Consider the following 27,440-nt stretch of genomic DNA (forward strand, 5'->3'; position numbering starts at 1 on the left):
TCCCTAACCAGACTCATAAACTGTAACCATCTTCTTTCTGATGTCGTCAGTTGCTCTTTCAATCTCAACATGGTCCACTCTCAACAGTCAGGAGCACACCAAACTAAAAGCCTGAAGTATAAAGAGGACAGTCCTAATTTAGAAGTTGTGTCCTAATTGTGAGAACCAGGTGTGATGCATCTGCGTGGGATTTTAGCCATTTTTAATTTAAAAAAAAAAGAAAAACGTTTATGTACATGCGTATAACGGCACAAATAACGACAGTGTATACATTGCTGCAACACTGCCACCTACTGCCAATTCTTAAAATCTGCACGTGCCAAAATAAAAGCAGGACATAAAACACACCCTATAACTGCGATCTAATAATTTACCATTTTATTATTTATTATGGCATTATTGTGAGCTGGAGATGAATGTAAAACAAATTTCTGCTCCTGCTGACCAATTAAGTCCAGTGAATCTAACCCCCAACAAATATGTGGAAGAATATCACCAACAAGCGTCCAAAGCATAACTTTAATCTAACAACTTAACCTAAAAACAAAAAATCAATACTATTTAATTTTTTCACCTGTACTTAGACAAATCCTGCTATGCCTCAAGTTAAAACGTCGAATTGAGACTGGTGGGACGGAGCAAACTCGCATGACTTGCATATATTCTTAATGATACGATGGGATATTTTTGTTTGTTTTGCTAGCGAACTAAGTCGTTATTTCGACTAAGTATCTTATTATTTTAAATTACATCATAACACCCCCCACCCCCCGGCGCCTTTTTTTTTTGCGTATACGTGGCATTATCGGCTTTCTTTTGAATTTCTTTGGTTCAGTAATTCTGAAATTGTTCATGGAATATTAATCTCAACAATAAATATGTATACCAAAGTGAAAAATATGGGAACGATGAGAACATTATGGGAATTTTTTTTTTTCGATTTTGGGAAGCTTCATAGTCTTCACTCAACGACCCCAAGACGTTCTTTACTGAAATTCAGAAAATCCTGTTGTAGCATTTCAAGACAAACCTTATTCAAAAATTTATATTGTACGGTATAATGTATCTGTAATTTGTATTTATTTTTGTCTTAGATTTTTCAGTAACGACTGAAAGAAAATGGGATGTGTGATTTTTAAATTATTTGAATTTGGAATTCATCAGTGCTTCATTCTGAAAACCTAAACCGGAAAAACTATCAGACACCGGAAATAAATGTTAGTCACTGTCAGGAAGCCATGATTGCAGGCTCATTTGTAAACAAAACGAAGGTTTTAGCTCAAATTAAGGACATTTTTGTTAAAAAAGTACTTCTGGCTTGGCTTGGACAGTCGGAGTTACTAGGCGGATGGTTTATTATTCCAGCAGTTCAATTAGTGCTAAGCTATTAGCAGGTAACTAACCGGTCAAAGAGACGTGTTTACGTTTGTTAGCATTGTTACCTTTATAGCTGTGTAGTTTTATAACGTTCCAACAAGCACAGCATGTTAGTACTGACAAAGATTTTTAATCTTCCATCGCCCGTATTTAATGAACATAAAGCATGATAAAATAACGTTGAAATATGTAGCATTTGTTATCTTGTCTTCTTAACCGCTTTATCCCTTCCGGGATGACGGGGAGGGTACGAAGGGCGACTGTCCTGAATGAGTCGCATTTGTGGGTTCGAAACCTTGCTCGAGGGTACCTCAGCAGTGGTTTGAAGATGTTCTGGCACCTCCCCCTACTACCAGAACATCTTCCACGTTTTGTCTGGCCCAGAGCTTCCCAGCCCAGTTCACAACAGTCTGAGCCAACATTTGTTATATCTCGTGTGTAATTACCATTTCAGGTAATATGTGTAATGTCTCATGTTGACAGGTGTGTGTGACGGCTGATGGATCCATCTCAGCGGGACAGGCTGTCTCAGTTGGTGGAGGAGCTGACTATGTCAGGACAGCTGCAGCTCAACCAGGAGAAGATGAAGGAAATCAAGAAGATTTGCAAGTGTGTCACAGTCTGGCTAGTGATGGTTATTTTCTGACACATCGGTACAAAAAGGCAAAAGCTTTTGTGGACATATTACAAGAAAGACCTAGTCACATTAGGCACACATAGTTTCACTGGAAAGGAATACAAATACAACCTCAGCTCTATGTTTGACCATATGCCTTGACCGTATGGGTTGAGAAAGAGTGGAAAACATTTCTCTCATCTTATCTTGTCGCTTTATTGTTGTCATGGTCACGGGGAGGGTGCACATTGGATGAGTCGCCAGTTCATCCCAGGCCCCTATGTGGTTAAAGATGATATGTTGATAACTAATATAATAACTGATCATCTTTTTCCTTGCTTAAGTTAATATTATTAAGACAACTATAGTAATTATTTTTAAAAGAATTTATCGTTGACAGTGCTGCTAGTATTGGAATTCAATTTTAGAAGTAAGGTGTCAGTATAATATTTACAACATTCAGATTTTATTTTTTTATGAATTAACTGAAATCAGTTTGAAAATACATTTTTTTCAAATGTTGATTTTGATTTACTGTTCAGTTTATGTCATACAACTTTAGTTTTGAACTGTCAAAAATATGTTTATGATCATTTTAGATACAATATGTACAATTATAAGATTTTATCATTTGTATTTCCTCACAGAATGTCTAATGACTGCATAGACCATGTGTACCACTTGGTAATGTCCCAACTCAACCAGGACCACTCTGAGATCCGACTCTCAGCTCTCCAGATAACCAGTGAGCTTTTCTCCAGATCACATCACTTCAGGACATTAGTGGTGAACAACTTCCAGGTTTGAAATATGTCAAAGCATACTTGCCTATGTCAGTCTTGTTATGAGATTACACATCAGGTACTTTATGAAGAACTGTGAGCTGAAGCATTTGACATGGAGAGTTTGTAAAAAACTATGTTTAGTCACAAGTTTTTAATTTGTCACATCAACATAATTTGAAACCTTCATTTAAGCCTATATTTAAATAAAAAAAGAAAAGAGTGTTCTGTAATAAAATAAAAACGGCACTACTTCTGTTTTTTCTGCCTTAGGAGGTTTTGGAGTTGACGGTAGAGACGGACTCAGAACAGCCCCTCCCCCCTCCAAAAGAAGTAGCCAGAAAGCTGAGGGCACTGGCTATCCAGACTGTCCAGGCTTGGTACTCTTCGTACGGGGAGGCTTATAAAAAGTTAGCTTTGGGCTATCATTTTCTCAAAAAAGTTAAGAAGGTAAGATGTAAAACATTCTTTCCGAATGAATCACCGGATACACATAGCAACCAGGGATAGGTTGTAATGTTAGTCTGTGGCTGTTGCCAGTCTGGCTCCCTATGGCCTTAAATTGTCATTGAATTTTTTCATCACATCACAAAATCCAACAACTAACCAAAATACCAAAAAACACAATGTTGCTTTTTAAATAGCATCATATTAGTTTCCAAATGCTTAAGTGCATTACTGTTGCAGTAGTAAATTCTCAAAAGTTAGGCATTCAAAGAGGGTTTTTTTGCAACACTGTTTCTGAGCTTTTTTTAGAGACAGCGATATATACCTGAACTATTCCAGTATAATTCTCAATAAATACTTAAATCAATCTTTATTTATGTAGCCTCTGTTACAATCAAAATTGTTTCAAGGCGCTTTCCAGAATCCCAGGGCCTAACCCCCAACAAGCAACAGTGGCAGGAAAAAACTCCTCTTTAACAGGAAGAAACCTTGAGCAGGACCAGGCTCATGTAGGGGGACCCTCCTGCTGATGGGGGGGTGGGTAGAGAGAGGGGAGGGGAGGGGAGGGGAGGGGTGAGGAGAGGAGAGGAGAGGAGAGGAGAGGAGAGGAGAGAGGAGAGGAGAGGAGAGGAGAGGAGAGGAGGAGAGGAGAGGAGGGGAAACCATGACCCAGTGGGGTGACAGAGGTCTTTCAGGTGATCAGGTTTTTGGATCCATGATCTGAAGCTATGAGAAGATCATTAGTAACTTTAAGCCGTTTCTGTGCTGTGGTGATCTCTAAAGCCTGACTGAAACATCTCAAACAGGCTGTTCCTCTGCAGGTGCTCCAGTAACTGAGTCACCACCACCTTCTCAAGAATTTCTTTACTGTGGAATGATTTACTCTAATGAATAGATTGCAATTTCAGATCATTCAATTTAAGTAGTATCTAAAACTACTGTTACCTTCTGGAACTATGACACTTGTCCATTCTCTTAGGTTGACTTCCAGGATACTGAGGCAAGAACAGAAGTGGAGAGGACAAGGGAGGCAGAGAGACATAGACGAATGGAGGCCATCTACAAGGAGAGAGTGGAAGCAGCATCCAAAGACATGGAGGGTAAATACTGAAGAGATGAACACTATTGATTATTGAAATACTGATAAACTTTATGTTGCCTTCAAATGCAACACAAACTCAGTAAATTGAGATAAATTATTTGATAATGTATTTATATTGCATCGTTCTTTCATTGTCAGATTTATACCAAGAAATAGAGACGACATTGAAGGAGATGGAATCCTGTATGAAGCTTCTTTTCCCTGAGTTTGACGACACAGACATCCAGAGCAGACCTCAAATCTTCCAATCAGCCAGTGAATGTGAATCTGCAGATGAACAACCTTGCTGTAGCAGAGACCTGGCAGAAGATGGGAAAGAAACAATGATAAAAGAAAAGCAAGAAGAGAAAATCTGTGCAGAGGAAACCAGAGACGAAGATGATCACATGACAGATCGACCTGCAAAAAAGTTAGAGGAGGAAGAAGATGATGAGGAGGAAGAAGAAGGACACAATGAAGATGAGGGTTACTCCTTTATTCGGAGCTCTGGACTCATCTCTCATTCCTACAGTTTAGACCTCACCATCAACCCTGGTGGGTTTAATGGTTAATATATAGTCCACGACATTTTAAAAGGTTGTAACAGACTCATAACCAGCAGCAATCAGTAGGAATACCTTTAATAAGTTTGTCTGCCATCGTGTATTGCTCATCTTGTATTCAAGGAGAGCCTCAGTGAAAGAATTGCCGATTAAGGTAGCAGATTATAGACTGCGATTCCAATTAGAGAATCAAGTCACATAGAGAGAGATCTGAGTTGTCTTCCTTTAATGGAGGTTGTTCAATTTAAAAAACAAGCTGCTCATTTCCCCACATATTGTAACATAGACCCTTAGGTCGCAAGAACTTGGCTACGTCATCAACTATAATATAAGAGCAAAGGTCAAAGTCCCTCAATAGTGTCATGCTTCACGTCATGCTTACACCAAAATAAGCATGGAGGTCCGGAGCATTGTGGAGGCCAGAAAATGTGTGAGCAGGTGCTGAAGAGGGCAAAAATGAAGAAAAAGAAAGCCAAATATTATATTTTGTCTCTTTGTGGTGCTGTGGTTGTAAATTTAGTATCATAGCTGTCCTCTATTTTGAAAATAGGCTGTCTCACCCCGAAGATAATTCTGACAAATGTCTTTCTAGAGTGATGTCAAAGTTGCCAAATCCACATTGGTGGTTCACACTGCGGTCACACTTTAAAAAATCTGATCTGAAAATATCAGGTCTGGGATAAATTTGAGTGTGCTCACTACCACAAAAAAATCTGACCTGGTCACTTTTGCATGTAGTGTAAATGTACCTTAAAATAAATTGGAATACTGTTTTGGATCTGTTTCTAATATGCTTTTCTATTCCAGATCTTCGTATTAAAGAAAATGAGGATAATGAGGCAGTGGTCTCCACACTGATAGAACTCCACAGACTACTATCCTCCAAACACCTCCCTGCTGTACAGGGCTGGATTCAGGTACAGACACATTAGCCTCATTATGGGGAAAGTTTATCACTTATAATTTGAATTTGTGATAAAATGATACAAAACTAAACAACTGCTGACTGACTGAACTGGTTACTTTACAGCTACTTTACAAATAATTATTGCTTGTTTTTATAGATCACGATAAAGAAGAATAATGTTTTCTTTCCTCATTATATAATGGAATAGGAGGGGAATGGATGTGAATTCATCTTGATACTGCATTATATAAAGCTATAATTTGGACGGCCTTCATGAATCTGTGAAGCAGATGAATGCGACCAACATTGGAATGCATCTTAGATATGGAGTAATTTTCCTCAAAATGGACAGCTCCTGGTCTCATACTTTAACATATCGAATCTGGAAACAGTGACCACGCAACAGTGCTTATAACCTCTTTCTCAGAAGGACTTTATATCAGGGAATTCAAACAACGCAGGCAACAGGGTGTATTGGAACCTTTCTGAAACTAATTAAATGATGGCTCTGGCTCTTCAGGTTCAGAGATGGTTATCTGAACGTCTGTCTGTCTGTCTGTCTGTCTGTCTGTCTGTCTGTCTGTCTGTCTGTCTGTCTGTCTAGGTCTTCACAAAGTCAGGTGCTGAGCAGCAGCTTATAAGAAGAGCTCTGTATCTAAAGCAGTCTATAGAAGCTGCTTTGCAGAAACATGAAGAACTTCACATTGATTACAAGAGCAGAGTTCGCAGAGTGGTGAGTTCTAAAGTGTTTGACATGTTATGAACTACATCCAGCCCTACACAAAACTACTGTACATGTGTACATATTTAATTTACAGTGACTAATTCCCTATTTTAAAAAGAAAAACGTAATAATCATTAGACTATACGCAGCAACTGGGGAAATAGTTTGATGAAGGAATTATTTTTTTTCATACTGGCGTTTTACAGAGTTTATGAAAATTCCATATTTACTTGCCTTTGCCCAACTTTTACTGGGTCCATTGTTACTATAAATAAAACTGGCCAGCAGATGGCATCGTCGTACAAAAATGATTTAGGCCAGCTATTGTAATGTGATAGTGTAGTGTAGTTCTATTTCTGGTGGAGTGATAATAGTTGAAACAGAACTTGCAGAGGACTTCTGTGTGATAGTTAACTCTGAGTCCATTCAAATAACTATATTTCAACTACTACTTGCTGATAAATGGAAATCATTAGAATTAGCCTTTTTTCAGCTGAAACCTGATGTAGTTAAGACTGAGCTGCCCACATATACTCTGCAAGTAATTTAACAAGCTCTGGATGAAATGACTTCCCATTGGTATTGTGGTCATAAGTTACCTTTACATTTTTTGGATCTAAACATTCCTGCTTATTTGTTCAATTCTTTCAGCAACCAGAGGAATGATGTCATGAACATGTATATCGAATTGACATAGCAAAGCTCATCCATATAATGCATAATGCAACAGAAACAAACAAAAGGCATTTGGAAACAAAGGAGGAGAAAGTACCCATTCATTTTCCTGACTTCTACTAATATGCTCTTATGCATATAGCTGGAAGCCCCTATACATCTAACTTAAATTATTATTCTCCTTTTTGTTTGAGGCAAAATATCATCGACTTGTCATTTGAGGAAAAACGTCAGCCCAATGTTGACAGAGACAATTCTAGGAGCAACTATAAGCTCTATAGAATCAATGAATGCACAGTGCTATATGCATTTAGGGGAAAAAGACATAAAAGCTACAGCTTGTGAATCCATTTTTATCTGAACTGAAGACCAGACTGACAGTGACGAAGCGCAAGGTGTCTCGCTCTGCCTGGTTATCACTGTCAGGGACCATCCTGCTGCACCAGCAGGCCCAGTGCTGCGATAACCATACAACTTACAGCCCCTTTATCATAATTAACTTTTTTAGCCTTAAAAGACCTTCCCGTGCAGGGTCCTACTCTATCAGACTACTGATATACTTCACAATTTGTTTCCCTCATCAGGCATCTCAATATATTCCCTCATAAATGGGATAGATTATTTTATTATTTTGAGTAAAGACAGGGAAAGGATTAAAAGATGAACCTGACATTGAATTAGAGGAAGATTGAAATGGAATAATGGAATAAATTCTATTTCTTCTGTTTTGACATGAATTCTTTTACACTGTCTAAATTTCATACCTCTAACAGATGGCATGTGAAGTATGTTTGGAATTGATTTAATTTATTTTGATGGCAGCAGTTTCTGCTTGGTAATGCTCGGAACCATTTTACGTGCGTGTATCCAAGATGCACGGCAATTTGTGTTCAGTATGTTGATTAAGGAGAATGTATTGAGAAATTTTCCCTCCTGCTGCTAAAAACCCTTCTTTTATCTATCAACACTGGTGAACTTATTGATAAGGCTTTATTTTATTTGTGATATACACTATTCCAGTTCTTGCATGACAATTTATTTTATTCAGTCCAATTTAAGTCCCCTTTTACACATGAATGGTTAGAGGTGTAAGTTTTTTTGTAAGAAAGTTTTCAGTAAACCTATTACCATGAGAATCTCACATGAATCTATTATGTACTGCTAGCAATGTTTTAGCATGGAATCAAGCTTATTTGAACATATCTTTTTGGAATAGTGTATTCAGTCAGGCAGGGTTCCATTCATACAGCTCCAAGTCTTGTTACTGCTGATAACCCATCTTATCAGAGAACAATGGATGTTGCCGCCTCTTCCTAACTGAAGATAAACCAAGAATGAATGCCTTTATTTATGAACCTCCAACTCCGTTCTTTTCATTTCTACTTACTTTCAATCTGCTAATACAGTTTTAGCCTGCTCTATTAGTAAATGCTGGAAATAAGAGACACATATATTGGACCAAAAACTACTGAAGGATTTCACATTTTTGCGTTTCACTTTTTTTGAACACTTAGAACCTTATTCAATGACACTTCTAAATACAGATTTGTTCAGCCTAAAAAGTGAATACCGCATCATTACATCAAGCAATCAACCAACAATTAATGCAATTACAGGATATAACTTCATTCTTAACCTGAAACTGTAAAAGGATCTTTTATTCACCAAAACAAATGTGATCATTAACCATTGTTTAAAATCAAGGGCATCTTAGCTTAGAAAATGACATTATTTTCAAAAAATGTCACAATGACTGATGCAGAGAAAATTGCCCTGGAATTTTTTTTTTTTTTTTAAACTGTAACAACTCATTTTATGAGCTTTGGCATTTGTTTAACAGCATATTAAACAATGCTCATGCAAAATGAAACACTATTTTTCAAAGTGCGGTTACTGACTGGTCATAGTCAGGTTCCAGCAGGGACAGGGGTACAGGGGGAAACCTATATACCACAATTCTATCATCAGTCCATAGGGTCAAACTAGCAGCTGATCTTAACAAACCCACAGTGGTCTCTACAGGACTGTTACACCAGAGCCTTCAGGCGAAAATAAAGAATTTAATGTGTAAATTCACTTTGGCAGTAGCCAGGAATGCATAATAATGACTGTTTTGATCATAGATTGAGACACGGTGGGAATTGAAGAGGACAGCTGAAAATAAGCTCACTGACAGAAAAAAATTCAGGAAGCTCTGGACTTGCTAATAGACCTGCCAGGCAAGGTTAGCGAAATAAAGATGTCACCTTATACATCATATTAGCTGACTGCTCCCCAGACACAAAGAGGTTGCATCTGTGAGTATGTTGATGTTGGCTGATGAGGCGGAGCTGCATAATAAACCAAAGCAAAAGAGATGCTTCAAAAGGGGCGTGAAAAGCTTTTTTTCCTCATTAGTAAGGGATCCCGGGGGATCCTTTCTTGATCGTAATGAATCCTGTAACGTGGTAATAGAAATGTGAGATGTAGCAAATCAAGACCAAACTGGTCAGACTCTGCTGGAAGCTCTTGGCCTAATTAATTGGTCAATATATTAAAATTCTTCAGTGACAGTGAACTTTCAGCCCAATTACAAGTAACAAAGACCAATATATTATGTAGTGGGGGGAAAAAAGAACAATTTAAGTGATTGGTGGCAACATAAAGCTAAAAATACAATATTGTAAAATTGAATGCATGATTATGTGATCATTAAATACAAAATTCATTATCTTAAAAGCTAAATGCACAATTATTGTAGATAATAAATGTGCTTTTGGATCAGTTACAGACTTTTCAGATAAAATCTCTGTTGCCTAAAACAATTTGATTAGTTTTATTCCTGTAGGTTGACTAATCTTCTAAATCTGTTTAGAAGCATTTGTCACCATTTTGCTACCATTACCTATTCAATTTAGATTCACCACAAAGTTGTAGGACATCATACTTCATATCAAATCAATTGTGTCTAATCAAGCTTCAACTCTTAGAATTCCAACCCTGTCCTAAATAAGTAGCAGTCGAAAATTATTTTTAGACTTGGATTCTTGACTAGTATGTGCTGTTGTTGTCTTGTGCCTGATTGTGTTTGTGCGTGTTTGCGTGCGTTTATGTATGCATGTTTGCCATTAAATAACAGCAGCATGAGACACTCAGTGTTTTCCTACACAATAAGTGTATAGAATAAAATAATGTGGTCAACAATTGTGGAGGGCTAAAATAAGTTGTCAGGAAGACAATGGTGACATCTCATGTGGTTTTTTTTTCTCCATTTACCCTTTTTTCACTACTCCATCCAGTTTACTTTCCTCCTCTCACCCTTTTTCTCCCTCTGTGTGTGATGGTTAACCTGCCATACAGCTGACTTATGGCTGTGCACTAATAATCTGCCAGGCCTTGGCAGGGCTGAGTGTACATTAGCATATAAATAGCAGATGCACTGAGTGCCTATCACAGTCGACTACATTTAATTTTTGGTTTATAAGATTGAATGGGTTTTTAAATGTAGCACCCTCAAACTTGCCAAGAGACAAATGAAGTCATGGGAGCAGTTGTCTGAGGTGGTGCCCTCACATTGTTTCTATAAAGGATAAGAGGGGGGGTGAGAGTTAGAAGGTAGAAATAGGATGGTTCTTTAAAAAGCCAAATAAGTGATAAACCTGTGGTAGCAGCACATACATTAGTTCCCAATTATGTTTAGGCAGGATTCTTTTCAGTTGTTAATCTTACTTAAAGTTACTTAACTGATGCAAAAGATGTGGACTTCCAGATTTTAATATGAATATCTAAAGTGACAATCGCACACATGTTTATTGGCTCAGACTTCCCTGGACTTATGTGTCTGCTCTCACTGCTTCTGCGGTGAAGGTTCCAAGTGGTTGGGAAATGGCCTTGATGTGTGTGTGGCAGGAACAATATCTCAGACAGTCAGAGGATGAGTTTGAGAAGTGGTCAAAGTATTTGAGAAGTGGGTTTGGGGTCCCGTGTTGGTCAGCAGGGCTGTAGGTGTTACATGAAAAAGGTGTGTTTGAGAACTAAAACTCGGTAGTGACTTGAATGAAGTTTGCAGCAGAGACAGGGCAATTAAGAGGAAATGTCCACTGGGCGAAAATCCACACAACATATACACTGAAACCAGTGCGGCAATACAAGAGTCTCTGTTAAACAGGGAGTCACAGGTTAGGGCACAGAAACTCACACTGTCACAAAAAATTAGGATATAGCAACAAGCAGACTGAAACAAGGAGGGCAGAAGCAGAACTCATGGTTCCCCTCAGGATTCAGACGACAAGCAAGGTTGACAACCGGAAATCCCCTGTTCCTGATCTGGGTGCTGATGAAAGCAATGAGGCAGGGCTTAAGGATGAAACTGCTGGGAACCCATGGCCCCTCCTCTGGAGTATACCACTCCCAGTCAACCAGATACTAAGAGACCTGGGGTCCCTGATTGAGAGGAACGCCATAGAAGTGAAAGACGTGTTGGAGTACCAGTTCAGCCACTCCCTTCACCGAAGGGACCTTGAGCAGGAGAATAAAGTGAGCCATCTTGCTGAACCGGTCCACAGCAGCCAGGATGGAAGTATGACCCGAGATGGTAGTAGGCTGGTGACAAAGCCCAAAGAGTTCAACAAGATGTGTGACCGACGATGATGGGAGAGGCAGTAGAGCATTGGGAGAGGCAGTAGAAGGAGATTCCCCAGTTTACCCCTTCAGAAACTAGGACTTTGGGCTTCAAGTTGTGAGCCTCTGGGTTGGGAGGAGAGTGAAGTTCCACCATGTGAGGAATAAAGACCACTGAGAGGGTTCAGTTTCCTGGCCGGCCAAATGTACTTTAAGTTCTCGTGGTCAGTCCAGACTGGTGCCATCAATCCTCCAGCACCATCTTATCTACCAGTAGCTCACAGTTCCCAATGCCGTCGTTCATATCCATTGAGGACAATCGCAGAGAAAAGGCACGGGGATGGACCTTCTGGTCATCAGTTGCCCACTAGGTGAGGACAACCCCAACGTTAGCGATGTCCACCTCCACTAGAACCTGTCTGTCAGGCTCTGGCATGCAAAGAATGGGCCATGGTAAAGCGGGGTTTAAGGGCTTGGAAGGTGACGGCAGGGGACAAGTAGGAGGGCATCTTGGAAGAGGGGATGATGATGAAAGGGGCTGCAACCATGCTGTATCTTTGAATGAAGCAGCAGTAGAAATTGGTAAAACTAAAGACCCTCTGTAGCCAATTCTGGGTCTCAGAGGTGGACAGACAGTCGAGGTGGAGACCTTGGCTGGGTCCATCTGGATGCTCCCCTGACCAACCACATACCCCACATAGCCTTTGGAGGACTACCTTGACATGGTGGACATGGTCCATTTCGTTTTGGGAGCAGTTGAGGATGTCATCCAGGTAGATGAGGACATGTTTGTTGCACATGTCAAAGAGCAAGGCAGGATTAGTGAGGACAGAGGGCAAGACTAGGTATTCATAGTGCTCAGTGGGCATGTTTCAAAGCCGTCTTCCATCGGTTCTCCTCTTACCGACCTGCAGTGGCCTAGCTTTGTGACGACAGTGCCCCTTTCCAGGAGGTTGAAGGCAGACAAGATGAGACAGTTCTTCACTGTGGCCCTGATAATGTCAATGAAAAGGCTTCAAGGTTGTATCCTTCCACTCCACAAAGAAAGCCAAGCGGCAGATGATGCAGGCTTCTAGAGAGTTGTTAATGTATTTCTCCATGGCCTCTGTTTTGAGTGCAGACAGGGAATACAGATGACCTTGTGATGGAATGGTGCCAGGTTGTCAGTTGATGGTGCAGTCGTAGGGGTGGCAATGGAAGAAGCGAGGTGGACTGGGCCTTGCTGAAGACCTGTGGCTTAATTGTGGGCTGACCTAATTGTATCCTGATGGTTCCCGGAGAGGAGCATCTGTACAGGTCTTGTTCAATGGTTCAAATCCTCAGAAGATGATCACCCAGGCTGCTGTCGGGGCGATGGAATCGTGTCAGTGGTAAGCTGCCGTGCCAGTTCATCGTTGATGATGGAGACACCTGCTTCAAAGTTGATGAATGTAGCCACGGTATGTGAATCCCCTGTCAGCAGTAAGCAGGTGTGACAGAGAGGGATTCTCTTGGGGAACAGTTCAACGGTTAGGCTCACCTGTACTTCTGCTACTGGTGGGCCCAGGCTTTTACTGGACAGCAGGAGATAAAGTGACCCGCTAGGCCGTAACATAGACAGACAATCACAGTGATTAGTGTTTAGTGTCTACTTAACAGGATGACAACAGACTCCCCCCACCCCCAGGACTGAGAGTGAGACTGAGCAATACTGGAACATTATCTGGGAGAAAGAGGCAACACACAACACTAATGCCCAATGGCTGCAAGAGCACAGCTTACATTCCACAACAGGAACCAGTAGTCATCACCTTAGCAGACATCCAAACATGAATTTCCAAAATGAAGAGCTGGACAGCACCAGGGCCCGATAGGATTCACACCTACTGGCTTAAGAAGCTGACTACACTCCATGAACACCTGGCAGCACAGATGAACCAGCTGCTAACATCGGGAAACCACCCACAGGTTGGAGGATGAAGGGCACAATACCATCCAACTACCAGCCCATAGCCTGCCTCAGCACCACATAGAAGCTCCTATCAGCAACTAAGATCAGTAGGCACATGGATCAATACATGAGCATATGCGGCATATATCAAGGAGATGCCCTGTTCCCCCTGCTGTTCTGCAGAGGCCTAAACCCCCTCAGCCAGATCATCACCAAGAGCGGCTATGGGTACCAGTTCCGAAGTGGAACAACCGTCAGCCACCTCCTCTACATGGATGACATCAAGCTGTATGCCAAGAACGAGCGTGACATCGACTCCCTGATTCACCTCACTAGGATCTACAGCAAAGACATCGGGATGTCATGAGGACTAGATAAATGTGGGCGGATGGTATCTAGAAGAGGAAAGGTGATCGCAACTGATGGGGTTGAATTGCCTGAAAGGAACATTACAGATGTGCAGGACAGTTACAAATACCTGGGGATCCCGCAGGCAAATGGTAACCATGAGGAGGCAACTAGGAGGTCAGCCACAGCCAAATACCTGCAGAGGTTAAGACAGGTCCTGAAAAGTCAGCTGAATAGTAATCATAAGATCCAGGCCATAAACACCTACGCCCTGCCAGTAATCAGATACCCTGCTGGCATAATACCCTGGCCACTGGAAAGAACAAAAAAGAATACAAGATGATGAAAAAATACCAAGGGCTGAAAGAGGAGATAGAGAGACGTAGGGCATGAAGGCAACAGTGGTCCCAGTAGTGATCGGGACACTAGGGGCAGTAACACCCAACCTGAGTAGATGGCTCCAACAGATACCAGGAACCACATCAGAGATCTCTGTCCAGAAGAGTGCAGTCCTAGGAACAGCTAAGATCCTGCGCAGAACCCTCAGACTCCCAGGCCTCTGGTAGAGGACCCGAGTCTGAAGGAAGGAGGCACCGCCCAGGAGGGGGAGGAAGTGAAAAAATAAATACATTTTAAAAATGTAATATGTATGTATGTATGTATGTATATATGTATGTATGTATGTATGTATGTATGTATGTATGTATGTATGTATGTATGTATGTATTTGTACGTGTACACACACACACACATATGTATGTATATACATGTGTGTGTGTGTGTGTGTAACTATTTTATTTAGGGAGACCGATATCTGTATTGCCTTTTTCCCATTACAATGACACATGGCTTTGCTTTACTTAAACTTCCACATCTAATTTGTCTGGTCAATTTTGAATTCCATTTTAAGACATTTTTATCTCCAAATGGTAAAAAGGGACAAAAATGTAGCCATGTGTTTGTTCTCTTCTTCTCAGTTAAAATGCAAGGGAGTCCTCCTCATGTAACCATGAAAAATAGAGGCCATATTTTCCGCTGTTCTCTCCGTCACCAAAATGTTTCTGAAGAAAGGCTAATTTTACTGAGACTTACAACTCCCCCAGGCATGCTGACAGCACTTGATGCTATCAGGATTAAATTAAGGTGAATTAGAGACCAAGAAGCAGAAAGAGGGGGGTAAAGGAATGATGTTAGTGCAAGACTTTCCTGCAGGTAGGTGATCACTTTTGAGTCTTCTGTCATTGATTAATGCAGACTAAAGCAGCAAGGATTAAACAGACAGCAGAAAACCGAGAAATTACCCCTCCACATCCATTTGTTACGTGTTGGTGCGCTGTGGTTGGATGTATTGTGCTGTGATGATGAATAAGTGTACATTAGAAGCAGAATAATGGCAAAAGTTTGCCGCATTGTTTAAAATGTTACATTTTTAGTTTAGATGCAGTTTTCCCCCTTTTATTTAAAAAAAAACGATGAGATTAAGTTGCAATATCAAGTTACACAATCTGCATTTGAGATTAAAAGTATCATTTGCCATATTAACAGCTTCTTATTATCAGTCCAAATGATTTTGCGAGCGTGATTTTTGTGATTTTGTGTGTTCCATTTTGTGGCCCTTTTATTTGTGACAGATAACGCTGAGTGTTTTGGTCATGTATGAAGTACTTTAGAAAGGAATGGATTTGTCCTTTTGACCACAAGTATTGTATTCAACAGTTTCTTTTATTATCTTTGGATGACACTTCAAATATAATCTATCAGTCTCTTATCAGTGGCCTTAACTTTTCGATAAGTCTGTCTGTTTATTTCGAGTTCCATATGTCACAGAATCCTCACTGCCACACATGTATGTATATGAGACAGATTTCAGACATGAAAATATTTTCACTGATGGTCTACAAATCCTGAAGGGAACAATTAAGGCCACTTTTCATTTCCTTTTTATTAGTGAGAAAAGACACCATTGGGGTACAGTGTAGCTGTAACTTTAACACAATTTTACTATTTCCTTATTCTTACACGCTGACACATGCAAAGTTATTAACCATTAATGAAAAATTGAGGTTGTTCCTAATACACTAATATTTTAATATTGGACTGAATAGTGGACTGGGTGTGTCTCTGCGCGAATGTGCACGTATCTGAAGAGTAATATGGAGATTCTTTCAATTCAGTCGTCAACACACCTTCCAAAAGGACACATTTTACTATAATAAATGATGTCAATATTTGTCACTATACCGTAAGATGGTTCTTGTTAACCATTGTTAATAAAAGACAATCCGAAAATCAGAAAAATCATTGATGGCTTAGTTTGTTTAAAGTTGTTAATATGTGGAAAAATGTCAGCTTGTCTCCCTGTGACGTGTCCAGCAATGTTTACAACTGTGCAGCATGCTTGCTAGACACACTGGCCTCCTCAAGCAACATTTTTATGTCACTATATATTGCGCTTGTTTTGAGGTCATAGTCATAGTCATGGTTTGCTCTAAGATTCTGTGACATAATAAACACATTTTACTAATGAAATGTTTCCTCGTTGCCATCAAAATGCCTGGTCTTATCTCACAGCTGAAATTCAACCTAAAAGACCAACAATAGCTAATTTTTTTAAATTATTTTTCTTTAGATGAAGGCCTCTTCAGATGGAGAGGACGACGACGATGATGATGATGATTTTGAAGAGGTTCCAGAGAAAGAAGGATATGAACCAAACATCCCAGAGCATTTAAGAGCTGAGTATGGTAAGTTCATCTTCATAAAGACAGGCATAGCAATTGCGGATGCTTTTATAGACAGTGTATCCCAATGTGTATCCTTTGCTGATGCCACCAACCCAAAGCTCTTAAATAAATACAGACATGTGCTTTGCTAGCAAACATGCAAAGGTTAACTAAATTTGAAATACTTTAAAAATAACTCCCTGAATATGGAAGTACATCTGTGCCATCATAGTTTGAATTTGTAATTCTTACAACTGATTTTTTTTTTTAAATTGAAAAATTCAACTTCAGCTGCAATTAAATTGAGTTGCGAACATCCCATTAACCAAGGAGATACAATTGATCCCTGCCTCAATTCATCCATCCAATCAAGTTACGCACCACTGGTCATGTGACACCACCACAGTATCAACGTGGGAGACTGAACAGTAAAGGATAATTAACTAACAGTATTTCTATGATAAGTATATTATAATTCTAATAAATATTGTAATAAATGCCACATGTTACTATTTGCCAGATGTGGGTCAATGAGTAGCAAATGCATAAACCCACCCAAAGACTGCTTCAGAATGAGCTGTTTCACAAAGCAAATATTTCTTTTTTGCAATTTGCAGAAGTCCAGAGTAGAACTTGTGAGACAACATAACATTTTTACTCAGTGGACTACTATGTACATACAATTCAGCAACAGTTATAATTAGTATTAGTATATTCTGGTAGTTGAATCTGACCTGGATGGCTGAGAACCTTCACAGTAATATTAGTGTATTTTATCAATTATATTATTTTCTCTTTTAATCTTACTGGAAAAACAGAGGAAGTGTCACTTTTAGGTTTTTAAACTATGTGCTTAAAAAGATTTCTCATTTGTAGCTTTCTATGTATTTTCTCAATTCTGTCTTATGAGAATTTAAAGTCAGTTATTTTCAGTGGCTGGTGTGTTCTTGCCTTGGGCTGCAGATTTTTAAAATTTAATTAGTAATCCTTTCACAAGTGTATCACTTACTAGCAGTGAATAAATGTCTGTGTATTTTTTAAATGATTAAATAACCCTCTTTGGTGGTTACTATCAAAAGTAATGCCATCTTGTGGACATGACTTGATAGCCCCCCTGCCCCCCTTCCCCCCACCCATCATAACAACCAGCCCTGGGTGCGTGCCTCCCAGTTTGAAAATTATATATATATGTATCTAGTCCGAGGTTAAGCTCAGAAAAACTGCTATATTTCTGTGTGTATGCATACACGCGTGCTTATATGCATGTGTGAGTGTGTGTGGTGGGGGAACGGAAGAAAGGGGAAAAAATGGCTTTTCCAGTCGTAGACAAAAGCAAGACAGGAAAGCCAGAGAGGGATATTGATTTTCCCAGGTTAAACAGGGCCCGTAATTAAAATGTTAATTTGAGAAAGAGAGAGATAGTGTTCTGACAGCAGAGGGAGGGATAAGATGGCTGATAACCAGAATGCATAATGGGATGCAAAATGCTGAGGGAGGAAGAGAGATACTGTAGATAAATAGGAGAAACACTCAGAGGAGTGTCCTTTTTTAAGCTATAATACTTATAAAAATAAGGAAAAAAAGTGTAATCTAAACCCTGATGGTTGGAAATATCATTAAAGTGATTTACTGTCAAGCATTCAATATATGAAACATCGTAATTTCTAAATAATGTTTTGCCCATGATTTAACATCTTGAGGACATTATTAGAGATAGGTCTGATGGAAGTCAATGTTTGTGTGAGGGTGTGTGTGATTGGGTTGATTGGTGTGTTGTAAAATTCTAGGTGCAGGGCTAATGGGGGCTCATTAAGAGGTTGCATTGTTAATTTAGTAGTGACCCAACAGATCATTACCTAGTCCACTAATCTCCCTGACACACACGCACACACAATACTGTTTTGCAACCGATAGCATCTAATTCATTTTCCATCTAATTGACTAGTAATGGATTAAGGTGGAAGTAATGGGTAGGCTTGCAGGTAAGGAAGCAGCTCAGTCTGAATGTAACCGAGGTACGAGGCTGCGAGGGAACATTCACCAGGGGTCAAAGGTCAACTGCTCAGCCACAAAGACAAGGCTTACTGTGCAATAACAGTGTGCTCTGCAAGATGTTTTGAGTGATGTTAAAAGCAGAATTGTGACTGACAGAGTAGTGCCATTGATTGCTTTAAGCTTACTTGTCTACTGATAATGAATCAATACAGTATTATCAACATTCATTTACAATCTAATATACATGAAAATAGATAATAAAGCTGACAAAGCAAAAAAATATAGCAATTCAATGACCTGAACAGTTGACCTATAGCTTAGGCATGCTTCCTCGAGGCTAAACATAATTTTTAAAAGTGTAAAGTAACCACAATGTATGAAAGCAACATTGCCATTAATCAGCATTCAGATTTAATTCATGACAACTCAGCAAGTGAAGATGAATTGATGTGGTGACAGGTCTGCAGTTATTAAAGACCAGCGGGTACACAAATCCTTCTCTCTCCAGACTGTTGCATTTCAAATCAGACAGAAATAGAGACTCCAGGAAAAAGCCAAATTGTAGCTGCAATGTTCTGTACTAAATAGAAATTTAAAATCTAGAATGTCACCATTGAGACCCCCCCCAACAGATATAAACATTGACATTAAATTTTGACGTCTTTATATATGTAATGAATAAATGTATATGTGAAAATGTACATGTAGCTATCAATAGGCCTGTTACTGCCCTCATGCCTAATGCCCCAACCCTCTTTCATATACTAGGTAAAAACATTTGCCTGGATTGTGATGGGATACACAATTTTTAAAAACAACGTCATTGGTCAGCCAGTTCATAAGTAATTGATCTATTTTTTGTAATGTTATTATATAATCATGTTTTTTTTAAAATCCACCTTGATTGTGTGGGTCTTCCCTGATAAGTGCACTCGGCGTACTCGGCATATTGGAACGGCAGCCGTGCTAACTTCAGACACTGCTCCAGAGTAGAGCAGCTCCAGACTGGCACAGACAGAGAGAGCACAGTGACTGTGCCATTACACTAGAGTTATGTCACTTAAAAGCAGCAGGATTGTATAGACAGGGCAACTGTTTGATTATCAGACTGGGGAGTTTTCCAACAAAAATACAACCTTGGCATTAAACGTGATGTAGTGATGATGTCGCCGAAACAAGTGAATCCACGAGGGACGTTTTTGAAAAAACACAAGAACTGCCTTTGTTATGCATCCCATTTTAATGTGATTTAAAACATTACTCTCTTTGTTTTAATATAGCTTTAAACAATTATTCTTCTAATGCCTGTCGATGAATGATTGGTGGACACTAAACATGCTTGAGTTTTGGAACGCTTCACATTAGAAAGGTGCCGTGATATTTACAAATTGGTTCAATGGGTAAATTAATGAATATGATTCCAAATTTTTCAAATGTGGTCCTGTTGAGTTTTCAGGTTTGGCAAATTGAATCCTGGAACTGAGTTGGACTCAAATTTTATGATTTTTTTTAAAATTCACATACAAAAAACATTTGTTCTAAATTTTTCTTAGTTTATTAATATATATACTGAGCATCTCAAAACAGGAAAGGGCAAATAAAGGATGAATCTGTGGACACAGCTCCAGAAATATTCATTGGTAAGATTTGTAACCTAAACCAATGTCCAGAAGTGCTCACACAAGTTAACCAAGTTTCTGTGCTCAGCCTCCCACAAGTGCAGCTCAGCTTGAAAAGCCTAAATGGGCCCGATTACTTGGTCCCACACCTGAAGCTGAAGATTTCAGCTCAGAGAGAAGCATAGCTAATTTCCAGGGGAAAACCAGCCCCAACTTTAAGTTTTAATCCCACAGCACTGTGGAGTCTTTGCCTTGACTTTCCGTGACCTGACAAACTTTCCTATGTGACTCAGAAATTAAACTAAGCATAATTCCTTGACTAAGATGTTACAACTTTATTTAATGTGGAACGCCAACAAATTGAGAGTGTATTACCTCCAAAAAAGATTGGAATTGGTGGTGATGTGAACTTTCGGCTTCCATGAAGTTTACATTTCGTGTTACGGAGCTGTTGCACTGCATTTTGGGATTTGTGGTGTATAGAGAGCATTTAATTTAGAATTGTTGATTGGTTATCAATAATAATGAAATGATCTCGTGGCTATGAGCTTGACATGTTAAGCTGCTGTGAGTGAATCTGATGTTGGATTAACAAAATGTGTCCTCCATTTTCATCAGAGTGAGTGTGTGTTTGCACATGATGCAACAGAACATGCAGTAATGTCAGCATTCTAATGTTGAGGATCAGCATTAGTCATTGATCTCACATTCATATCATTGAGAATGTCGCCATGCCTGTCTCCTTAATCCCCTGTTGACCTGGTGATTGACCACACACACACAGATTTTTCAGACATGTGGCCAGAACATTTTGTGTACATTTTCGGCACTCATTAGTTAAAGGGTTTGGGTTTGGGTTAGGGTTAGGTTAGGGTTAGGGTTTGGGTTAGGGTTGTCTGTGACTGATTTGCATTATGTGGAATCTGATGTTTTGCTCTGCTCAATGCTGCGGGCTCTTTTTCCAGCTCTTTAAACCATTCTGTTGGGGTGTAATAATAAATTTTACTGTAAACGTTGTATTGTGTACTGCGTAAGAACATAGTAACAGCAGCGCAAAGGCATCTTGCAGCAACAAATTTAGAACACATACTTATTTGTTTCTTTTACAGGCTTGGATCCATCTCCTTCAACCTCCACAGCACCAGTCACTACCAAATCTTCTAAACAAATGGCTTCTTCAACTCCTCTGCCCTCCTCCTCCTCCTCCTCTTCCTCCGCCTCTGCCAGACGACTAAAGCGACTTCTAGAAGAGCAGAGTGATCCAACCTGTGTAGCCGCCACATTGCAGTTGAGACGACAATTAGAGCAAAGGCATGTATATTGTGGCTTGGTATGGCTCCCTTCTTTGGAGCTACAATTTGTGGGACCTAGAATTCTGCCTAAAAAATGTAGCTGCAATGTTGTGTATATTTATATACTGTCTTTTCATTTATTTTGAGTGGTATTCTGTCATTATAATCAGTAAAAACCTATAGAAAAGAACTAAAGTGAGAAAACTTATAAACACTGCTTAAATTCAGCAGGGGATCAAGTAATTATTCCCACTATGGTTTAGTATAGATTGAACACAAATAAATGTCATGTCTACATTTTACAGTCGTCACGCAAAATAATGTCTGAAATATGTTGAAAGTTACCCTGTTTGTCTCTGTTTTCACTTTAACCAGTTCATTCCAGTCCACTTCTAGCACGAGATCTTCTAAAGCTGCTCCAGTGGTTCCATTTGGGTTGGATCTCTACTACTGGGGTGAAGAACAGCCCAATGTTGGCAAGATTTTCAAGTATGACTCATGACCATTGTCATTAAATTATCTCTATCAACATAATGATTTTACTTCTAATTAAATGACAATGTGATTTATTATTAATAGAGTTTATTTTATTTTCTCAAAAACTCAATCTGGTCAAAGGTAATTACTGGTGTATCAATGGGAATTGACAGAGGAATGTGGCTGTTTTCATTTATTTCTGCATAGGTGTTTTTATATTATTACTCATTGTATTACACTAGAATAGTTGCAGATATTTTTCTAGTGAGAACATTACCCACACTACTATTTGAGAAGTGTCATTTTGCACTTTACAATTTTTACCTAATGGTCGTGGTAGCTCAGACTGTGCGGGACTAGGCTTAGACGCGGGCGGTTCTAGGTTCAAGTCCCAGTGCAGACAAAACAGTAGAAGGGGGTAGAAGGGGGAGGTGCAAGAACACCTTCAGAGCACCCCCAGGTACCCTTGAGCAAGGTACCACAAATACTCACATAGGGCCCTGCAGCTGGCATTGGCTCCAGCACTCTTCGCATGACTCTGAAAGGGATGATACGGTCAAGAAAATAAAATTAAATGGGAAAAAAATCAAAAGGTTTTTTAGATAGGAGCATCCATATTTGCAGCATCCCAATTCACCAAGACTCTGATTAAACATTACCTTGTGCAGGTCATCTTCTCAGCATCAGTTCTGGGCTCATGCACCAATGGAGGAGGAGGTGGAAAACAAAGAGCTCTTGGCAGAAAGCAGAAGTAGATATATATCCTTTCCAGGGAGCTTCACTCCTGTCAGCCATTTCTGTCGGGCTCGACTGGATAATGGGCTGCTGTGTCAGAGACAGGACCGCTTTAAGGTAACAGGATGAACAAGAGGCAAACAAAGAGATTATCTTTCTCTAACAGTGTTACCTTAATTTTCTTACTTTTCTGCAGTGTCCATTTCATGGTCGCATCATTCCTCGAGATGCAGCAGGACTACCACTCAATGAGGGTGACCGTTTGAGGGAGGAGCGAGAGGCAAGAAGAAAAAGGGAAGAGGAGCCTGGTGAGGAAACACACCAGCAAACACTTGCCTACATGTTACAAAAAAGTCTGCAGGGTATGCCTGTATACTAATGTCAGTGCATTGTTAAAACATTAGCACAATCTCGCCCAAACAACTCTTTTCTCTTCCCACACTTCCTGTCTTCCTGTCTGTCTATGACACGCAGCCCAGTGAATTCTGAAACAGCATCTTTTGTTAGCAACCACACTGCTGATCATTCTCATGCGCAGATATACACACACATCAGTCTCACAGTAGCAGCTGAGACCCTAATCTGTTTTCTAGAGGGTAAAAGAATAGTAATGTTTGACATGTATTGAAATGGAAAGTATAAAAGCTAATTGCTTTAATATGCAGTAGAAATAAAAACCAAACTGAATCTACTTAATTTCCTTTTTTACTGCAGAGGGTTTTGTGGTTTTAATCCAGTATTGACCGGTTGGATAGTGATTAAATATACGATCAGTGTAAACGATGGAGCATTGATATAGCCGCAGGCTGACAGATAAATGGGAGCAGGTGCTGATGTCCATCTCTCTAAACGCAGGACGATCTGGACCCTGGTTATGGTCATGGTCACTGACTGTTTTACTTTTACTGAATACTGCATCCCATCAGCCATTGCAAGAGAAAAGGGTTTGTTCCGTCTTTGGCTCAGGAGTAGAACTTCTAACAAGTGCGATCCTTATCCCTGCCTGTGCAGAACAGAAGAGATCCAGCACCTCAAGAAAATGTCCTGTTTTCATTCTTTCCACTGTGGTGACCAGATAAAGTTTTGGGTGCTTAAACTGCCAAAAACCCAAGTTTGTATCTGATCTTCATTTAAAATAATACACATACATATAATCTTAGGGGTTTGTTTGAACAAACTTCAGTTCCCTCAGATGTCTCTGTAAATGTGTGTGGCCTGCCTTCCCCACCCCCCCACACACAGACCCCAGCTGGAAGGACTAAGAGGTGCTGACAGAAAAGAGAGCACTGATGTAACACTGATTAAATTCAGATGACTAGCTTTCATCTTTCTTACCTCTTTATTTTTCTTTTCGATTTGTTTTCTTTTTCCCTTTTTTAATTAACCCTCATCTCAGAGCACCACAGAAAATGTCAAACATTTAATGCACACCACAGTGCTCAGTGCAAATGCAGCCTGCTCTCCTTTAGCATTAATGAGTTGCTTAAATACAACAGCTGTTTTTCAATCATTGCTCTTCTGCTCATTTCTGTGGTGGGATGGTTGACGGTCCAGACGGACAATCAGACGGGCTTTAAAAGCAGGCCACCCCCACGCTGAGCTGGGGTCAGTGTTTTGACATAGTAAAGCCTTACTTGAATCCCATCACAGTCACAGTGTAATTACTTTGCATTACTGCAGAGTTATCCTTGATTCCACCGTCTTATTAACTGAATGTGTCTGTGTATTTAGATTATCCCTATTCTGCACTGCAGTCACTTTAAACCAGAATTTTGACATGACACTTTTCATTAACACCATCATTATTACTCATCATCAAATGAGTCGGACTCATGCTGCTTACTATTGATACAGTATGCGCTCATTTGAGTAATCAGCTGAAATTACTTTCTTACATTTTTCATTGACATGTCTTTTTGTTTGTTCGTAATTGTGCATTATACTGTAAGAATTAGGAGCTTGACTTAATTACTTACAAATTAGGATGGAAAGGTTAGGTGACTTTGAAAAGTCTGTACACATATGTATGAAAGCCCATAGAAATATATATAGGTGTGTGTATGTGCATACCAGTACACCCATGAGCTCATGCTGTATAATTCTATATAAGTATGAGCATACTGAGCAGCAGCAGGACACAGTTAGCCTGAAAACTAAACTTCATCTGGAAAAATACCTTTTCTGCAGACTGGCGGGATCCAGAACTGATGCGAGACATCGAACTGGCAACAGGAGAAGACCTGGGTTCTGATAGGGCAGCCAGAAAAGGCAAAGGGAAGAAAAAGAAATACCCAAACCTCACTGATCTGAAGCAAAGTTCCAGTACATCACGCTTCAGGCTGGAGAAGAAAATCTTCAACAAGTAAATTCCTTATATTACTGTCTGTGAGCCAGTTGAGATTTCATTAATAAAAATATTATTTTATGGTGCTGAAGATAGATTTACAACAGGTTTCAATCTAAGCGGCTGCAATCGAAACTGTTTATTCACTGGAACAGACCAAAGGGCAAATTTTTAGTGGATCTAATACAAGACCTAGTTTGTATAAAATAGATAAGGTGATATAGCCTATTAATGCATAAAGTCTCTTTTGAATGAAACACTAAGATATCATATCATTGTTTTACTGGTTTTCGAAGTGAATGTCTCTTATTTAGGAGGAGTAATATTAACCAAATGCTGAAATCAGCTCAAAGTTTTGTCTTGTAACGTGTGTGTATGTGTACAGGATCATAGTTTCGAATGCTCTAGCGACATAGGTTTTTGTCACGCTAGATACTTCAAATCTATGAAAAAAGAGGAACCTCCCAAACTAGAGATTTGAATATAGAGAGTTGCTAGTTGAATTTCATCATTCTTGTGGCTGCTAATTATTTTGGCCCCTAAAAGTTAGTAAAGAGATGTTCCAAGGGAAGGCTAGGAACAGCCCTGGGTTTAAAGTGGCTAACAATGCAGCCAACAATAGATGACAGTCCAAAGTTCCAAAGTTGAAAGTAATGTTTGCAGAAAATTGATCCAATGGGAGAAAAGGGTTAATTTATGCAGTTAACATCAGAAGATTACATACTGCCCAACCAATAAAAAGTCATCCTCTAATATTCTGGTTCAAGCCCCATTGTAGACAAAACATGGGAGGTATTCTGTTAGTATGTGAGGTGCCAGGACAACTTCATGTCAAATGCCCAAATTCACTATTTCCTCCTGGAGACTCAATTATCGCTTGATCAATTATCTTCTTACCAACAAAAAAATGAAAAGACAGCTCTAGTTAGGGTTAGTAGAAGAAAGTCCTTTACCTAGTGACGATGTATTTCCTATCAAAATATGCAGTGATGAAAGGGCCATTCAGACATGAGTCCAAGAGTAGGATTTGTGCTGATATTCTCTCTGTCTTCCTTTCTCTGCTCTGTTCTGTAATTTCCTCCAGGAGCGCCATGCGGCGAGTTGCTCAGGTGATGAATAAAGCTGACAGCAGAAAACATGACAAGTTCTCCAACCAGTTCAACTATGCTCTCAAGTAACCTGAAGCCTGCCTAAAATGAACTCCTGTGAAAGATGGACTGACCTCTTCTAACCTCACATTTCCTCACACATTTACTGTACAAGATTGTAAAAATGCAGCATAAACCTTTACAATGTATGTTTCCTTAATATAAAACAAATTAAAATCTGTGTACATTTTTTAGAAGTTAGAGTTAGTATTTTCTACTTTGCAGTGTTTATTTAAGATATACTACAGCATTATATGTTAAGTTAAGAAACAATAGCTGGATTGGTTATTAAGGAAATTTATGATGTTACAAAAATAGATCTGTGAATAAATTCAGCTCGTCATTGCTTCTAAATAAGTGAAGTTAAGGGAACTGGCACTCTTGGCTAATTATGATGTTATGACTCTGGACTGGAATAACTGCTGGTTTAACATGAAAGTAGTTCAATCAAAGTAGAAAACAACTTCAATCAGTGTGTGAACATGATCATGTCTTTTTTCCTTACAAGTGCATTTTATTTATGTTTTTACTGATCAATTTGCAAGTATTTTCTTACAAATTTGTGCCTTTAATCTTAAATTACATATGAATTACACTTCGAAACTGACCTTTTTTACAAAGCAGCTTCAGTAAAGGCTGAGTTGTCCGCCCCATCTTTGCCATCCTCTTCACTTAATAAGGCTTCAAACCTCCACAGTGTCATACATATTTCAAAATTTGGTTAGACTGTGTTGAATAACTAGCTGTTACCTGCCATGATTAGTTTGATTCAACAATTTGTTTAGTCAAATGTGATTAAATGTATTTTTTGAGGAGCTTAAAAAAATAAATGTCATTGTTAGGAACTTTTTAATGGAAACAACCTCAAATATCACATTTGTGAAACTTGATTTGAATATCTGTGGATTGAGAAGTCTTATATAGAATGCTTGTGTTTTGCTGTTATTAGAAATTAGGCGAGAATATCAAGCTTAACCATCCAAAACACTGAAGGTCGACTCCACGATATAAGGACCTATCAACCATAAAATCTAGAAATCTTTGAAAAAAATTGCCAC

The 27,440-nt window shown here is 39.3% G+C and overlaps 1 protein-coding gene across 2 annotated transcripts; it reads left to right on the forward strand.

The window, feature by feature from the left end:
- Nucleotides 1-1,204: 1,204 nt before the first annotated feature.
- uvssa (UV-stimulated scaffold protein A) lies at nucleotides 1,205-27,251 on the forward strand. 2 transcript variants are annotated; one of them, XM_057043917.1, is made up of 15 exons: nucleotides 1,207-1,394; nucleotides 1,861-1,986; nucleotides 2,641-2,794; nucleotides 3,049-3,225; nucleotides 4,202-4,322; nucleotides 4,463-4,858; nucleotides 5,674-5,783; nucleotides 6,378-6,506; nucleotides 16,679-16,793; nucleotides 21,496-21,697; nucleotides 22,054-22,167; nucleotides 22,824-23,007; nucleotides 23,087-23,198; nucleotides 25,078-25,252; nucleotides 26,319-27,251. In XM_057043917.1, exons 2-15 carry the CDS (start codon nucleotides 1,877-1,879, stop codon nucleotides 26,410-26,412), a joined length of 2,193 nt encoding a protein of 730 aa, XP_056899897.1. In that variant the 5' UTR covers nucleotides 1,207-1,394; nucleotides 1,861-1,876; the 3' UTR covers nucleotides 26,413-27,251. The 2 variants fall into 2 exon arrangements, with proteins under 2 accessions (XP_056899898.1, XP_056899897.1); XM_057043918.1 differs by lacking the exons at nucleotides 25,078-25,252; nucleotides 26,319-27,251 and adding an exon at nucleotides 23,902-23,984 and having other exon boundaries at nucleotides 1,205-1,394.
- The last annotated feature ends 189 nt before the right edge of the window (nucleotides 27,252-27,440 follow it).

This window comes from Takifugu flavidus, chromosome 9, assembly GCF_003711565.1.
Source record: "Takifugu flavidus isolate HTHZ2018 chromosome 9, ASM371156v2, whole genome shotgun sequence".
Lineage (NCBI taxonomy): Eukaryota > Metazoa > Chordata > Actinopteri > Tetraodontiformes > Tetraodontidae > Takifugu > Takifugu flavidus.